Source organism: Lutra lutra, chromosome 5 (genome assembly GCF_902655055.1).
Source record: "Lutra lutra chromosome 5, mLutLut1.2, whole genome shotgun sequence".
Lineage (NCBI taxonomy): Eukaryota > Metazoa > Chordata > Mammalia > Carnivora > Mustelidae > Lutra > Lutra lutra.
Window position 1 is genome coordinate 154093479 of NC_062282.1, and position 17327 is coordinate 154110805.

General features: G+C 39.3%; 1 protein-coding gene across 1 annotated transcript; it reads right to left on the reverse strand.

Annotated features, from left to right (window-relative positions):
• Positions 1–16164: 16164 nt before the first annotated feature.
• Positions 16165–17119, reverse strand: LOC125100583 (olfactory receptor 2T11-like). Its single transcript, XM_047730858.1, is given in 4 exon segments — positions 16165–16499; positions 16502–16566; positions 16568–16590; positions 16592–17119. Coding segments are annotated over 4 exon segments (951 nt in total).
• Between the last annotated feature and the right edge of the window lie 208 nt (positions 17120–17327).

The following is a 17327-nucleotide window of genomic DNA, read 5'->3' on the forward strand; positions in this document are numbered from 1 at the left end:
TCACTAAAACAGCAAGATTGCTAGTAAAGAAACCTTTAATTTCTCAAACAGATCAATTCACTAAAATAAACAAGTATAAACACTTAATATATGCTGCGAGTTCTAGGCATTGGAAAAACAAGTGTCTATAATATATTTTATTCATATAAAAAACACTAAGTCTGTAGAAGTGGTGATAGTATTTGTTTTTTCCAGTGATTCTTGTCTTTGTTGTTCCCATAATTAATTTTAAGTAATACATTGTGTGTTTACTATTTGCTATGCACCACTTATTGGGCTATTTCACAAACATGCTTATACTAAATTAATCAATCAACTCCAAGACTACCCTGCATTCCTAATATCGCTAATGTATTCATTTACTCAACTGATCTTTAAAACATTTTTCTTTTTTTCTTAAATTTTTAACAATCATTTCTGTCCTTCATAAGTAGAAGTTCTCCTTGATTCTACTTGCACTGTGAAATAGAGGAAATCTGAGGATAACTCACTTTTATCATCTATGATCTGCATTACCTCCTGCTATTGCAAATGAACTAGCCATGCTAAATAAAAACAAAAAACAAAACAAGCAAACAAACAAACAAAAACAGCTTCTTTACCTAAATTGATTTCTATGCTTTCTGTCTTTCTCAAAGGTCATTTTCTGGAAGAAGTTTCCTTCATTTTGTTTTCATTATCAATTTATGCTTTGTGATAGATTATTCCCTTTAACATAACTGCAATATCCTACAATAATAAAAACATTTTGATATCATATCCCTTTCTAACCACTACTCCAATTATTTGCTCTCATTTAAAAAAAATGTATTTAAACTCTACTCATCTTATCCACTTTCTCCCCTTCTATTTTACTCTGAATCCTCTTGGAGCACAAGTTCATTGGAATTGCTTTTATTAAGGTAATAATTGATCTTTGTGTTGACAAATACAGTGGCTAATGAAGATTCTCACTGTCATCCAACAAGAAACAGCATCTAGTGTCATTGATTACACTCTAGTTTTGAAGTTTTCTCACTTATATCTGAAATATTACTTCTTATTCCGTCAATCATGGTCTCCTGTCTGACTTTCTCACCAACTGAACAGCTGCCTTAGTCTTAAATCTTTACTCCTAACTAAGTTTAAACTAATCCTATGAATTTAAAATATTCTTTCTACTCTGACTCCAAATTTTTTTTTAAATTTTTTTTAAATTTTTTTTTCACTTTTAATTTTTTTTTATTTTTTCAGCATAACAGTATTCATTATTTTTGCACCACACCCAGTGCTCCATGCAATCCGTGCCTTCTACAATACCCACCACCTGATGCCCCCAACCTCCCAACCCCCACCCCTTCAAAATTCTCAGATCGTTTTTCAGAGTCCATAGTCTCTCATGGTTCACCTCCCCTTCCAATTTCCCTCAACTCCCTTCTCCTCTCTATCTCCCCATGTCCTCCATGCTATTTGTTATGCTCCACAAATAAGTGAAACCATATGATAATTGACTCTCTCTGCTTGACTTATTTCACTCAGCATAATCTTTTCCAGTCCCGTCCATGTTGCTACAAAACTTGGGTATTCATCCTTTCTTTTTTTTTTTTTTTTTTTTTTTTTTTACAGCTTTATAAACATATATTTTTATCCCCAGGGGTACAGGTCTGCGAATCGCCAGGTTTACACACTTCACAGCACTCACCATAGAACATACCCTCCCCAATATCCATAACCCCACCCCACACTCCCAACCCCCTTCCCCCCATCAACCCTCAGTTTGTTTTGTGAGATTAAGAGTCACTTATGGTTTCTCTCCCTCCCAATCCCATCTTGTTTCATTTATTCTTCTCCTACCCCCTTAACCCCCCATGTTGCATCTCCTCTCCCTCATATCAGGGAGATCATATGATAGTTGTCTTTCTCCGATTGACTTATTTCGCTAAGCATGATACCCTCTAGTTCCATCCACGTCGTCACAAATGGCAAGATTTCATTTCTTTTGATGGCTGCATAGTATTCCATTGTGTATATATACCACCTCTTCTTTATCCATTCGTTTGTTGATGGACATCTAGGTTCTTTCCATAGTTTGGCTATTGTAGACATTGCTGCTATAAACATTCGGGTGCACGTGCCCCTTTGGATCACTACGTTTGTATCTTTAGGGTAAATACCCAGCAGTGCAATTGCAGGGTCATAGGGTAGTTCTATTTTCAACATTTTGAGGAACCTACATGCTGTTTTCCAGAGTGGTTGCACCAGCCTGCATTCCCACCAACAGTGTAGGAGGGTTCCCCTTTCTCCGCATCCTCGCCAGCATCTGTCATTTCCCGACTTGTTCATTTTAGCCATTCTGACTGGTGTGAGGTGATATCTCATGGTGGTTTAGATTTGTATTTCCTTGATGCCGAGTGATGTGGAGCACTTTTTCATGTGTCTTTTGGCCATCTGGATGTCTTCTTTGCAGAAATGTCTGTTCATGTCCTCTGCCCATTTCTTGATTGGATTATTTGTTCTTTGGGTGTTGAGTTTGGTAAGTTCTTTATAGATTTTGGACACTAGCCCTTTATCTGATATGCCATTTGCAAATATCTTCTCCCATTCTGTCAGTTGTCTTTTGGTTTTGTTCACTGTTTCCTTTGCTGTGCAAAAGCTTTTGATCTTGATAAAATCCCAATAGTTCATTTTTGCCCTTGCTTCCCTTGCCTTTGGTGATGTTCCTAGGAAGATGTTGCTGGGGCTGAGGTCGAAGAGGTTGCTGCCTGTGTTCTCCTCAAGGATTTTGATGGATTCCTTTCTCACATTGAGATCCTTCATCCATTTTGAGTCTATTTTCATGTGTGGTGTAAGGAAATGATCCAATTTCATTTTTCTGCATGTGGCTGTCCAATTTTCCCAACACCATTTATTGAAGAGGCTGTCTTTGTTCCATTGGACATTCTTTCCTGCTTTGTCGAAGATGAGTTGACCATAGAGTTGAGGGTCTATTTCTGGGCTCTCTATTCTGTTCCATTGATCTATGTGTCTGTTTTTGTGCCAGAACCATGCTGTCTTGATGATGACAGCTTTGTAATAGAGCTTGAAGTCCGGAATTGTGATGCCACCAACTTTGGCTTTCTTTTTCAATATTCCTTTGGCTATCCGAGGTCTTTTCTGGTTCCATATGAATTTTAGGATTATTTGTTCCATTTCTTTGAAAAAAAATGGATGGTATTTTGATAGGAATTGCATTAAATGTGTAGATTGCTTTAGGTAGCATAGACATTTTCACAATATTTATTCTTCCAATCCAGGATCATGGAACATTTTTCCATTTCTTTGTGTCTTCCTCAATTTCTTTCATTAGTACTTTATAGTTTTCTGTGTATAGATTCTTAGTCTCTTTGGTTAGGTTTATTCCTAGGTATCTTATAGTTTTGGGTGCAATTGTAAATGGGATGGACTCCTTACTTTCTATTTCTTCTGTCTTGTTGTTGGTGTAGAGAAATGCAACTGATTTCTGTGCATTGATTTTATATCCTGACACTTGACTGAATTCCTGGACAAGTTCTTGCAGTTTTGGAGAGGAGTCTTTTGGGTTTTCCACATATAGTATCATATCATCTGCGAAGAGTGGTAGTTTGGCTTCTTCTTTGCCGATTTGGATGCCTTTAATTTCCTTTTGTTGTCTGATTGCTGAGGCTAGGACTTTTAGTACTATGTTGAATAGCAGTGGTGATAACGGACATCCCTGCCGTGTTCCTGACCTTAGCGGAAAAGCTTTCAGTTTTTCTCCATTGAGAATGATATTTGCGGTGGGTTTTTCATAGATGGCTTTGATAATATTGAGGTATGTGCCCTCTATCCCTACACTTTGAAGAGTTTTGATCAGGAAGGGATGCTGGACTCTGTCAAATGCTTTTTCAGCATCTATGGAGACTATCATATGGTTCTTGTTCTTTCTTTTATTAATGTGTTGTATCACATTGATTGATTTGCGGATGTTGAACCAACCTTGCAGCCCTGGAATAAATCCCACTTGGTCGTGGTGAATAATTCTTTTAATGTACTGTTGAATCCTATTGGCTAGTATTTTGGCGAGAATTTTTGCATCTGTGTTCATCAAGGATATTGGTCTGTAGTCCTCTTTTTTGTTGGGATCCTTGTCTGGTTTTGGGATCAAGGTGATGCTGGCCTCATAAAATGAGTTTGGAAGTTTTCCTTCTATTTCTATTGTTTGGAACAGTTTCAGGAGAATAGGAATTAGTTCTTCTTTAAATGTTTGGTAGAATTCCCCCGGGAAGCCGTCTGGCCCTGGGCTTTTGTTTGTTTGGAGATTTTTGATGACTATTTCAATCTCCTTACTGGTTATGGGTCTGTTCAGGCTTTCTATTTCTTCCTGGTTCAGTTGTGGTAGTTTATATGTCTCTAGGAATGCATCCATTTCTTCCAGATTGTCAAATTTGTTGGTGCAGTTTTGCTCATAGTATGTTTTTATAATTGTCTGTATTTCTTTGGTGTTCGTTGTGATCTCTCCTCTTTCATTCATGATTTTATTTATTTGGGTCCTTTCTCTTTTCTTTTGGATAAGTCTGCCAGGGGTTTATCAATCTTATTAATTCTTTCAAAGAACCAGCTCCTAGTTTCGTTGATTTGTTCTATTGTTTTTGGTTTCTATTTCATTGATTTCTGCTCTGATATTTATGATTTCTCTTCTCCTGCTGGGTTTAGGGTTTCTTTCTTGTTCTTTCTCCAGCTCCTTTAGGTGTAGGGTTAGGTTGTGTACCTGAGACCTTTCTTGTTTCTTGAGAAAGGCTTGTACCGCTATATATTTTCCTCTCAGGACTGCCTTTGTTGTGTCCACAGATTCTGAACCGTTGTGTTTTCATTATCATTTGTTTCCATGAATTTTTTCAATTCTTCTTTAATTTCCTGGTTCACCCATTCCTTCTTTAGAAGGATGCTGTTTAGTCTCCATGTATTTGGGTTCTTTCCAAATTTCCTCTTGTGTTTGAGTTCTAGCTTCAGAGCATTGTGGTCTGAAAATATGCAGGGAATGATCCCAATCTTTTGATACCGGTTGAGACTTGATTTAGGACCAAGAATGTGATCTATTCTGGAGAATGTTCCATGTGCACTAGAGAAGAATGTGTATTCTGTTGCTTTGGGATGAAATGTTCTGAATATATCTGTGATGTCCATCTGGTCCAGTGTGTCATTTAAGGCCTTGATTTCCTTATTGATCTTTTGCTTGGATGATCTGTCCATTTCAGTGAGGGGAGTGTTAAAATCCCCTACTATTCTTGTATTCTTGTCGATGTGTTTCTTTGATTTTGTTATTAATTGGTTTATATAGTTGGCTGCTCCCACGTTAGGGGCATAGATATTTAAAATTGTTAGATCTTCTTGTTGGACAGTTCCTTTGAGTATGATATAGTGTCCTTCCTCATCTCTTATTATAGTCTTTGGCTTAAAATCTAATTGATCTGATATAAGGATTGCCACTCCTGCTTTCTTCTGATGTCCATTAGCATGGTAAATTCTTTTCCACCCCCTCACTTAAACCTGGAGGTGTCTTCGGGTTTAAGACGAGTTTCTTGTAGGCAACATATAGATGGGTTTTGTTTTTTTTATCCATTCTGATACCCTGTGTCTTTTGATTGGGGCATTTAGCGCGTTAACATTCAGGGTAAGTATTGAGAGATAAGAATTTAGTGCCATTGTATTGTCTGTAAGGTGACTGTTATTGTATATTGTCTCTGTTTCTTTCTGATCTACTACTTTTAGGCTCTCTCTTTGCTTAGAGGCCTCCTTTCAATATTTCCTGTAGAGCTGGCTTGGTCTTTGTAAATTTTTTCAGTTTTTGTTTGTCCTGGAAGCTTCTAATCTCACCTCTATTTTCAATGATAGCTTAGCTGGATATAGTATTCTTGGCTGCATGTTTTTCTCATTTAGTGCTCTGAATATATCATGCCAACTCTTTCTGACCTGCCAGGTCTCTGTGGATAAGTCTGCTGCGAATCTAATATTTTTACCGTTGTACGTTACAGACTTCTTTTCCCGGGCTGCTTTCAGGATCTTTTCTTTGTCACTAAGACTTGTCAATTTTACTATTAGGTGACGGGGTGTGGACCTATTCTTATTGATTTTGAGGGGGGTTCTCTGAACCCCCTGGATTTTGATGCTTGTTCCCTTTGCCATATTGGGGAAATTCTCTCCAATAATTCTCGCCAACATACCTTCTGCTCCCCTCTCTGTTTCCTCCTCTTCTGAAATCCCAATTATTCTAATGTTGTTTCGTCTTATGGTGTCACTTATCTCTCGAATTCTCCCCTCGTTGTCTAGTAGCCTTTTGTCCCTCTTTTGCTCGGCTTCTTTATTCTCTGTCTTTTGGTCTTCTTTATCTCTACTTCTTTCTTCTGCCTCATTTATCCTAGCAGTGAGAGCCTCCATTTTTGATTGCACCTCATTAATAGCTTTTTTGATTTCAACTTGGTTAGATTTTAGTTCCTTTATTTCTCCAGAAAGGGCTTTTATATCTCCCGAGAGGGTTGGTTTAATATCTTCCATGCCTTTTTCAAGCCCGGCTAGAACCTTGAGAAGCATCATTCTGAACTCTATATCTGACATATTACCAATGTCTGTATTGATTAGGTCCCTAGCCTTTGGTACTGCTTCTTGTTCTTTTTTTTGCGGTGAATTTTTCCGCCTTGTCATTTTGTCCAGATAAGAGTATATGAAGGAGCAAATAAAATACTAAAAGTGTGGCAACAACCCCAGGAAAATATACTTTAGCCAAATCAGAAGTGATACCATATCGTGAGGGGGGAGAAACGGGATAAAAAGGGGTTCAGAAAGAAAAAAAAAAAGAAACTATTAAAAAAAGAAAGCCGATAAAAAATATAAAACGGAGAAAAAAATACATATATATATATATATATTAGATAAAGTATATAAAAACCGTTAAAAACGAAACGGTAAAAGTTAAAAAATTTAGCAGAAGAAGAGAAAAAAATATTGAAAAAGAAAAAAAAAATTAAATTAACTGCAAGGCGAAAGAATCATGGGGAGAAAGCCATGAGTTCCATGCTTTGCTTTCTTCTCCTCTGGAATTCCGCCACTCTCCTTGGTATTGAAACTGCAATCCTTGGCAGGTGAACTTGGTGCTGGCTGGGTTTCTCGTTGATCTTCTGGGGGAGGGGCCTGTTGTAGTGATTCTCAAGCAAATTTGCCCCAGGCGGAGTTGCACCGCCGTTACCTGGGGCCGGGTTGAGTAATCTGCTCGGGTTTGCTGGGTTTGCTTTCTGGAGCTTTTGTTCCCTGAGCGCTTTCCGTAGAGTTCTGGAAGATGGGAATGAAGATGGCAGCCTCCCGGTCTCCAGCCCGGAGGAGCCGAGAGCCCAGGGCCCCACTCCTCAGTGCGCCCTCAGAGAACAGTGCCCAATTACTTCCGTCACCCTGGCCTCCAGCCGCGCTCCGAGCTGACCGAGCCTACGACCGGTTCAAGGTAACCCCGAGCTGAGAGCTCACTCCTCGGCTCTGTCTCTGTAGCCGGCTTCCCTGTTGTAATACCGGTAAGTTCTGTGACACTCAGACACCCCCAATCCTTCTGTGACCCTGTGGGACCCGAGGCCGTGCTGACCCCCCCTGGGCTTCACCCCAGTTAAGCCTCTGGAGGGATGTCCCTCAGCGGAACAGACTTTTAAAAGTCCTGATTTTGTGCTCCGTTGCTCCGCCGCTCGCTGGGAGCCAGCCCCTCCCCCCGTGGTCTATCTTCCAGTCACTTTGGATTTACTTCTCCGCCAGTCCTACCTTTCAGATAGTGGTTGATTTTCTGTTTCTAGAATTGCTGTTCTTCTTCTCTTCAATCTCCCGTTGGATTTGTAGGTGTTTGCTGTCTTTAGATAAGCTATTTAGCTGATCTCCCGCTACCTAAAGTAGTCTCAGCCTGCTACTTCTCCGCCATCTTGACGCCCAACAGTCACCATTTTTTAATTGTCTCTATTTTTAAAAATTTTTTAAATTTATTTTCAACGTAACAGTTTTCATTGTTTTTGCAGCACACCCAGTGCTCCATGCAATCTGTGCCTTCTCCAATACCCACCACCTGGTTCCCCGAACCTCCCACCCACCCCCTTCAAAACCCTCAGATTGTTTTTCAGAGTCCATAGTCTCTCATGGTTCACCTCCCCTTCCAATTTCCCTCAATTCCCTTCTCCTCTCCATCTCCCCTTGTCCTCCATGCTATTTGTTATGCTCCACAAATAAGTGAAACCATATGATAATTGACTCTCTCTGCTTGACTTATTTCACTCAGCATAATCTCTTCCAGTCCCGTCCATGTTGCTACAAACGTTGGGTATTCATCCTTTCTGATGGAAGCATAATAGTCCATAGTGTATATGGACCACATCTTCCTTATCCATTTGTTCATTGAAGGGCATCTTGGTTCTTTCCACAGTTTGGCAACCATGTTCATTGCTGCTATAAACGTTGGGGTAGAGATGGCCCTTCTTTTCACTATATCTGTATCTTTGGGGTAAATACCCAGTAGTGCAATTGCAGGGTCATAGGGGAGCTCTATTTTTAATTTCATGAGGTATCTCCACACTGTTCTCCAAAGTGGCTGCACCAACTTGCATTCCCACGAACAGTGTAAGAGGGTTCCCCTTTCTCCACATCCCCTAAACACAGGTTGTTTCCTGTCTTGCTAATTTTGGCCATTCTAACTGGTGTAAAGTGGTATCTCAATGTGGTTTTAATTTGAATCTCCCTGATTGCTAGTGATTAAGAACATTTTTTCATGTGTCTGATAGACATTTTTATGTGTTCATTGGAGAAGTGTCCTTTCATATCTTCTGCCCATTTATTTTATATGATTGTTGTGTGTGTGGAGTTTGAGGAGTTCTTTATAGATCCTGGATATCAACCTTTTGTCTGTATTGTCATTTGCAAATATCTTCTCTCATTCCATGGGTTGCCTCTTTGTTTTGTTGACTGTTTCCTTTGCTGTGCAGAAGCTTTTGATCTTGATGAAGTCCCAAAACTTCATCTTCGCTTTTGTTTCCTTTGCCTTTGGAGACATATCTTGGAAGAAGTTGCTGGGGCTGATATCGAAGAGGTTACTTCCTATATTCTCCTCTAGGATTCTGATGGATTCCTGTCTCACGTTGAGGTCTTTTATCCATTTTGAGTTTATCTTTGTGTACGGTGTAAGAGAATGGTCGAGTTTCATTCTTCTACATATAGCTGTCCAGTTTTCCCAGCACCATTTATTGAAGAGACTGTCTTTTTTCCACTGTATATTTTTTCGTGTTTTGTCGAAGATTATTTGACCATAGAGCTGAGGGTCCGTATCTGGGCTCTCTACTCTGTTCCACTGGTCCATGTGTCTGTTTTTATGCCAGTACAATGCTGTCTTGGTGATCACAGCTATGTAGTAATGTTCAAATCAGGTAACATGATGCTCCCAGGTTTATTTTTGTTTTTCAACATTTCCTTAGTGATTCGGGGTCTCTTCTGATTCCATACAAATTTTAGGATTCTTTGCTCCAGCTCTTTGAAAATACTGGTGGGATTTTGATCTGAATGGCATTAAAAGTAGAGATTGGTCTATGCAGTAGAGACATTTTAACAATGTTTATTCTTCTGATCCAAGAGCATGGAATGGTCTTCCATCTTTTTGTGTCTTCTTCAATTTCTTTCATGAGTGTTCTGTAGTTCCTTGAGTACAGATTCTTTACCTCTTTGGTTAGGTTTATTCCCAGATATCTTATGGTTCTTGGTGCTATAGTAAATGGAATTGATTCTCTAATTTCCCTTTCTGTATTTTCATTGTTAGTGTATAAGAAAGCCACTGATGTCTGTACATTGACTTTTTATCCTGCCACATTACTGAATTGCTGTATGAGTTCTAGTAGTTTGGGGGTGGAATCTTTTGGGTTTTCTATATAAAGAATAATGTCATCTGCAAAGAGAGAGAGTTTGATATCATCATTGCCAATTTGGATACCTTTTATTTCTCTTTGTTGTCTGATTGCTGTTGCTAGGACTTCTAATAGTATGTTGAACAAGAGTGGTGATAGTGGGCATCCTGGTTGTGTTCCTGATCTCAATGGGAAGGCTGCAAGCTTTTTCCCATTGAGAATGATATTTCCTGTGGGTCTTTCATAGATAGATGTTATAAAGTTCAGGAATGTTCCCTCTATCCCTATAATTTGAAGCGTTTTAATCAGGAATGGATGCTGGATTTTGTCAAATGCTTTTTCTGCATCAATTGGGAGGACCATGTGCTTCTTCTTTCTTCTCTTATTAATTTGTTCTATCACATTGATTGATTTGTGAATGTTGAATCATCCTTGTAGCCCAGGTATGAATCCTACCTGGTCATGGGGATAATCTTTTTTTTTTTTGGGGGGGGGATAATCTTTTTAATCTGCTGTTGGATCCTGTTTGCTAGGACCTGTTGAGAATCTTTGCATCCATTTTCATCAGTGATATGGGTGTGAAATTCTCCTTTTTGGTAGGGCCTTTGCCGGGTTTGGGGATCAGGCTAATGCTGGCTTCAGAGAAAGAGTCTGGAATTTTTCCTTCTGCTTCAATTTTTTGAAACAGCTTCAGGAAAATAGGTGTTATTTCTTCTTTGAAAGTTTGGTAGAATTCCCATAGGGAATCCATCAGGTCCTGGGCTCTTGTTTTTTGGGAGGTTTTTGATCACTGCTTCCATCTTGTGACTAGATATCGGCCTATTCAGGTTGTCAATTTCTTGCTGGTTCAATTTTGGGAGTTTATAGTTTTCCAGGAATGCATCCATTTCATCTAGGTTGCTTAGCTTATTGGCCTATAACCAATAGTTGATAATAACTTTGATGATTGTGTCTACTTCCTTGGTGTTAGTTGTGATCTCTCCCTTTTCATTCATAATTTTATGAATTTGGGCTTTCTCTCTTTTCTTTTGGATTAGTGTGGCCCATGGTTTATCGATCTTATTGATTCTTTCAAAAAACCATCTTCTAGTTTCATTGATACATTCTACTGTATCTCTGGTTTCTACCTCATTGATCTCAGCTCTTCTTGATGATTTCCCTTCTTATGTGTGGAGTTGGTATGATTTGTTGTTCTCCAGTTCGTTAAGGTGTAGAGACAGCTGGTGTATTCTAGATTTTTCAATTTTTTTGAGGGAGGCTTGGATGGCTATGTATTTTCCCCTAGGACCACCCTTGCGCTATCCCATAAGTTTTGGACCAAAGTGTCTTCATTCTCATTTGTTTCCATGAATTGTTTCAGTTCTTCTTTGATCCCTGGTTGATCCAAGCATTCTTAAGCAAGGTGGTCTTTAGCTTCAAGTTGTTTGAGTTCCTTCTGAACTTTTCCTTGTGATTGTGCTCCAGTTTCAAAGCATTGTGATCTGAGAATGCACAGGGAATGATCGCAGTCTTTTGGTATCGGTTGAGTCCTGATTTGTGACCCAGTATGTGGTCTATTCTTGTGAAGGTTCCATGTGCACTTGGTAAGAATGAGTATTCTGTTGTTTTAGGGTGGAATGTTCTGTATATATCTATGAGGTCCATCTGGTCCAATGTGTCATTCAATGCTCTTGTTTCTTTATATTTTCTCCTTTGATGATCTGTCTATTTCTCAGAGAGGCATGTTAAGATCTCCTACTATTAATGTATTCATATCAATATGACTCTTTATCTTGATTAACATTTTTCTTATGTAATTGGTTGCTCCCATATTGGGGGCATAGATATTTACAATTGATAGTTCATCTTGGTGGATAGTCCCTTTAAGAATGATGTAGTCTCCCACATGAAAAAGTGCTCCATATCACTCGGCATCAGGGAAATACAATCAAAACCACAATGAGATATCACCTCACACCAGTCAGAATGGCTAAAATTAACATGTCAGGAAATGACAGATGCTGGCGAGGATGCGGAGAAAGGGGAACCCTCCTACACTGTTGGTGGGAATGCAAGCTGGTGCAACCACTCTGGAAAACAGCATGGAGCTTCCTCAAAATGTTGAAAATAGAACTACCCTATGACCCAGGAATTGCACTGCTGGGTATTTACCCTAAAGATACAAACGTAGTGATCCGAAGGGGCATGTGCACCCGAATGTTTATAGCAGCAATGTCTACAATAGCCAAACTATGGAAAGAACCTAGATGTCCATCAACAGACGAATGGATAAAGAAGAGGTGGTATATATACACAATGGAATACTATGCAGCCATCAAAAGAAATGAAATCTTGCCATTTGCGATGATGTGGATGGAACTAGAGTGTATCATGCTTAGCGAAATAAGTCAATCGGAGAAAGACAACTATCATATGATCTCCCTGATATGAGGGAGAGGAGATGCAACATGGGGGGTTAAGGGGGTAGGAGAAGAATAAATGAAACAAGATGGGATTGGGAGGGAGACAAACCAGAAGTGACTCTTAATCTCACAAAACAAACAGGGTTGATGGGGGGGAGGGGGGTCAGGGGGGTGGGGTTATGAATATTGGGGATGGTATGTGCTATGGTGAGTGCTGTGAAGTGTATAACCTGGCGATTCACAGACCTGTACCCCTGGGGATAAAAATATATTATATGTTTGGGCGCCTGGGTGGCTCAGTGGGTTAAGCTGTTGCCTTCGGTTCAGGTCATGATCTCAGGGTCCTGGGATCGAGTCCCGCATTGGATTCTCTGCTTGCAGAGATCCTGCTTCCCTCTCTCTCTCTCTCTGCCTGCCTCTCCATCTACTTGTGATCTCTCTCTGTCAAATAAGTAAAATCTTTAAAATAAATAAATAAAAATATGTTTAAAAAATATATATATTATATGTTTATAAATAATAAAATTAAAAAAAATGATGTAGTCTCCTTCTGTATATCTGACTACAGTCTTTAGTTTAAAATATAATTTGTCTGATATGAGAATCGCTACCCCAGCCTTCTTTTGAGGTCCATTGGCATGAAAGATGCTTCTTCCCTTCACTTTCAGTATGGGTGTATCTTTAGGTTCAAAATGGGTCTCTTGTAGATAACATATGGATGGATCCTGTCGTTTTATCCAATCTGCAACCCTGTGCTGTTTTATGGGTGCATTTAGGCCATTCCCATTGAAAGTGATTATTGATAGATACGTTTTTATTGACATTGTGTTACCTTTGAAGTCTTTCTTTCTGTAGATTGTCTCTATTTTGCTGTTCAATGCTATTCTTGGGATTTTTCCTCTTTTATAGAACCCCCCTTAATACTTCCTGCAGTGTTGGCTTGGTGGTCACATAGTCTTTTAAGCCTTGACGGTCTTGGAAACTCTTTATCTCTCCATCCATTTTGAATGTCAGTCTTGCTGGATAAAGTATTCTTGGCTGCATGTTGTTCTCATTTAGTGCCCTGCATATATCTTGCCAGCCCTTTCTGGCTTGCCAGGCTTCTGTGGACAGGTCTGACGTTATTCTGATGGGCTTTCCTCTGTAAGTAAGGAGCCTCTTTGTCCTAGCAGCTTTCAAGAGATTATACCTACAATTATGATTCCTCAATTTGACTATCATGTGCCTTGATGTTTTTCTGGAATCTATAATCTTGGGTGGAGACTCTTTGGCCTCTAGTACATGAACGCTGGTTCCATTGGCGAGATTGGGAAAATTTTCATGAAGAACTTGTTCCACTATATCTTCTAGACTTCTTTCTTTCTCCTTCCCTCCAGGGATTCCAATAATTCTGACATTGGAACTTTTTTTTTTTTTTAAAGATTTTTATTTATTTATTTATTTATTTGACAGAGAGAGATCACAAGCAGGCAGAGAGGCAGGCAGAGAGAGGAGGAAGCAGGCTCCCCGCTGAGCAGAGAGCCTGATGCGGGGCTCGATCCCAGGACCCTGAGATCATGACCTGAGCCGAAGGCAGCGGCTTAACCCACTGAGCCACCCAGGTGCCCCTGACATTGGAACTTTTTATGGCATCATTTATTTCCCTGATTCTGTTTCGTGGCTTCTAAGCTGTTTGTTCAAGGCTTCCTCCTGATCATTTCTCTCTATCCGTTTGTCCTCCAGATCACTAATTCTATCTTTTGTCTCAGTTACCCTAGCTTTGAGAGAATTTAGATTAGATTGGAACTCATTGAGAGCATTGTGAACCTCATCCCTGGTAGCTTTCAGCTCTGCCCTAACATTGTGAGCATCATGTCTAGTCGCTTTCATTTCCACCCTAATCAATTCCGTTTGGTCATCCATGGCTTTCTCCTACCTAGCTATTGCCTGGATAATTGTTAGCCTGAATTCTCTTTCCAACATATTGTCTTTTTTGATAGCTGTTAGCTCTGTTGCAGAAGGCCCATCCTCTGTATTTTTCTTCTGTTGGGCATTCCTCCTCATAGTCATTTTGGTGAGAGATTGCTGAATGGATGTAGCTGGATGAATCGTGGTGCAGTCAAGGTGCACCCTGGAACCCTTCTGAGCAATCAGGATTCCCCACCCAAATGAGAGAATAAAGAAAAGAAAAAGAAAAAAGAGAGAGAGAGAGAGAGACAGGAAAGAAAGGGAAGTTAAAAGAGAAGGTTCAGCCCAAATGGGCCCCAAGGTAAGATTTAGGAAGTATACAAACCAAAACAGACAAACAAAAAGACTGATAAAAATATATGACAAGAGAAAAGAATAATTATTTATCTATCTATCTATGATTTATTTATATATATGATTTATTTATATATATCTATATCTATAATATATATATATATATATATATATATATATATATATATATATCAGCAAATAAAGGAAGAACCTCGTAAAAAAGAACCCCAAGTGTAAGATTTATGCACAATCAGGACAAACACAAAAACACAGAAACACTGGTGGAAAAAAAGATGGGAGAGTGGTTCTAAATTCTCAGTGTGGGCGAGGAAGGTTCTTTTGATTCTTCCTGGATGTATCTTGATATCTTTGTTAAAGGACTCAACTTTCCTCAGATAAAGGTGGATTAAAAATGGGTTTACCTATAGTGGTCGCATTGATTGGGGAAAGGGGATTACCTTGAAGTTTAACTCTATATGAATATTAGAAAATAAAAATAAAAAGGGAATCAACTAGACTAAACTAAACTAAAATTTCAAAAGAAAAAGAAATTTAAAAAATAGAAATGCAAAAGAAAAACACAGGTGTATGAATCAAAAAGTTCAGGTTAGAAGGTTATTATGGAATTTGATGTACTGGGCATCTCACTGTGATTGTAAATAGTTTAAAAAATTATCTATATAAAAAAAATGAGCCAGGATAGTGGGAACAAATTAAAAATATAAGTTGTCCTATGAAGTAGTGGTGGTTGTTCTCTTGTCGTCTTTTATTTATTTTTTTTTTTTCTTTCCTGGTTGGTTTTCTGGGGGATGGTCCTTCCATGTGTGTTTTCAGTCAATGATGTTCTCTGAGTTAACTCGTCCCGTCCCCCTCAGCAGGGTGGTATCTGAGGAAACTGTTTTTTTCACGTTTTGTTCTCTGGATATTTTTATGTTTGTTCACTTTTTTTTTCTCTCTCACCTTGACCGCTTTTGATGGTTCCTGGGGACGCAGGATTTTTTGCTTGTACCCAAAACCATGGCAGCGGTGGCTTTCTGGGCAGTTCCAGACCGCCAGAGAGGTTCCAAGCAGTGATCACACATTTAGATTTTCCCGATGGCCCAGGCTGGGAGGACAGTCACTATTTTTGCACAGGTGTATGAAGATGATCATAGAGGTTAAAATCCTCTGATGGAAAGCCAATAAAGACCAGATTAAGTTTGTCTGATTTCTATCCTTTCATTTGTGAATTGGTATTTCTCTACTTTATTGTAACAAAAATACACAATTATTAGCAACAAAATTCCTTAGCTTTGTAAGGCATTTCTGGGTTAAGAGTGAAAGGAACCTTCACAGGTTTGCTGTGAACTCTAAGATATGCCTTTCCCCCCCTTTATTTAGTCTGTGAGACTAGAACCAGAATCAGATGAATTCTTTAACTGATGTAGTAATATCTCATTTTTGGTAGCTAGCCAAAATGTATCTGCATAACTAATGAAAAATCTTTGATTCCCTCCCCTAGTATCAAGAAATCAGCCAAGGAAAATCCTCTTGATTGTCAATTATAAGTAATCTTTGACAGCTGACCAAATAGTCATCTTTGAAACTGGGCAATAGAAAATGTTCTTAGGAAGACCTATTGTCAGTTTATTGAATTCTTAAGCATCACTTGTGGATACTTTTTGAGTATATGAGGTTTGTGAGAATATCTTTTTAAATGCCCCCATGACATCCTTGTTTCTGAGACTGTAGATAAGAGGATTGAGCATGGGTGTGACAATGGTATAGAAGGCTGACACTACCTTGTCCTGCTCAGGAGTGTGAAAAGACTGGGGCAGAACATAAGTATAGAAGGCAGCCCCATAGAAAATGCTGACTACAGTTAAATGGGATGAACAAGTGGTAAAGGCTTTCTTCCGGCCTTCAGCAGAGTGCATTTGGTGGACAGTTAACAAGATGAGAGAGTAGGAAGTTGAAATGATAGAGATGGGATGAGCAACATGAGTACACAGCAGATGTACATTAGAGTTTCATACAAGGATGTGTCAGCACAGGCTAAGAACTGCAGGGATCTCACAGAAAAAAATGGTTGATACTGTGGGAGCTACAGTAGGGGACATTCATGGTGATGGGGGTGAGCAGAAAGCCATCCAGGGACCCACCAAACCAGGCACCAGCAGCCAGCAGGAGACACACCCTGTGATTCATCAGGACTGGATACGTAAGAGGGTTACAGACAGCCACATAGTGGTCATAGGCCATGAGGCCCAAGAGGAAGAACTCTGTGCCAATCATGGTCAAGTAGTAGAAGATCTGGATGCCACCACCTACAAAGGAAATGGTCTTCTCTTTAGAAACCATGTCGACCAGAAGTTTTGGGACAGTAGTACAAATGAAAAGGGTGTCCATCATGGACATCTGACTGAGCAGGAAATACATAGGAGTATGGAGATGGGAGTCGACCTGAATCAAGACTATCATGACCAAATTTGCAGTTACAGTCACCACAAAAATAGCAAAAATAACAGGAAAGACAATCCCTATAGCTTTATTATCCACTGGAAGCCCCAGGAGGATAAAGTCAGAGGATAAAGTTATATTTTTCATTGACATTGCTGATGGCAGCTCCAGCAAATCAGGAAGCCACAAAGACCAGGAAGAAAAAGGAGAGAGGACACTTTCAGTATGGATGAAGGTTACAATGTAGATGACACTTCAGAGAGTGCTGGATGGGCTAAAATTTTCTTTTTTTTTTTTAAGATTTTATTTGTTTATTTGACAGAGAGAGATCACAAGTAGACAGAGAGGCAGGCAGAGAGAG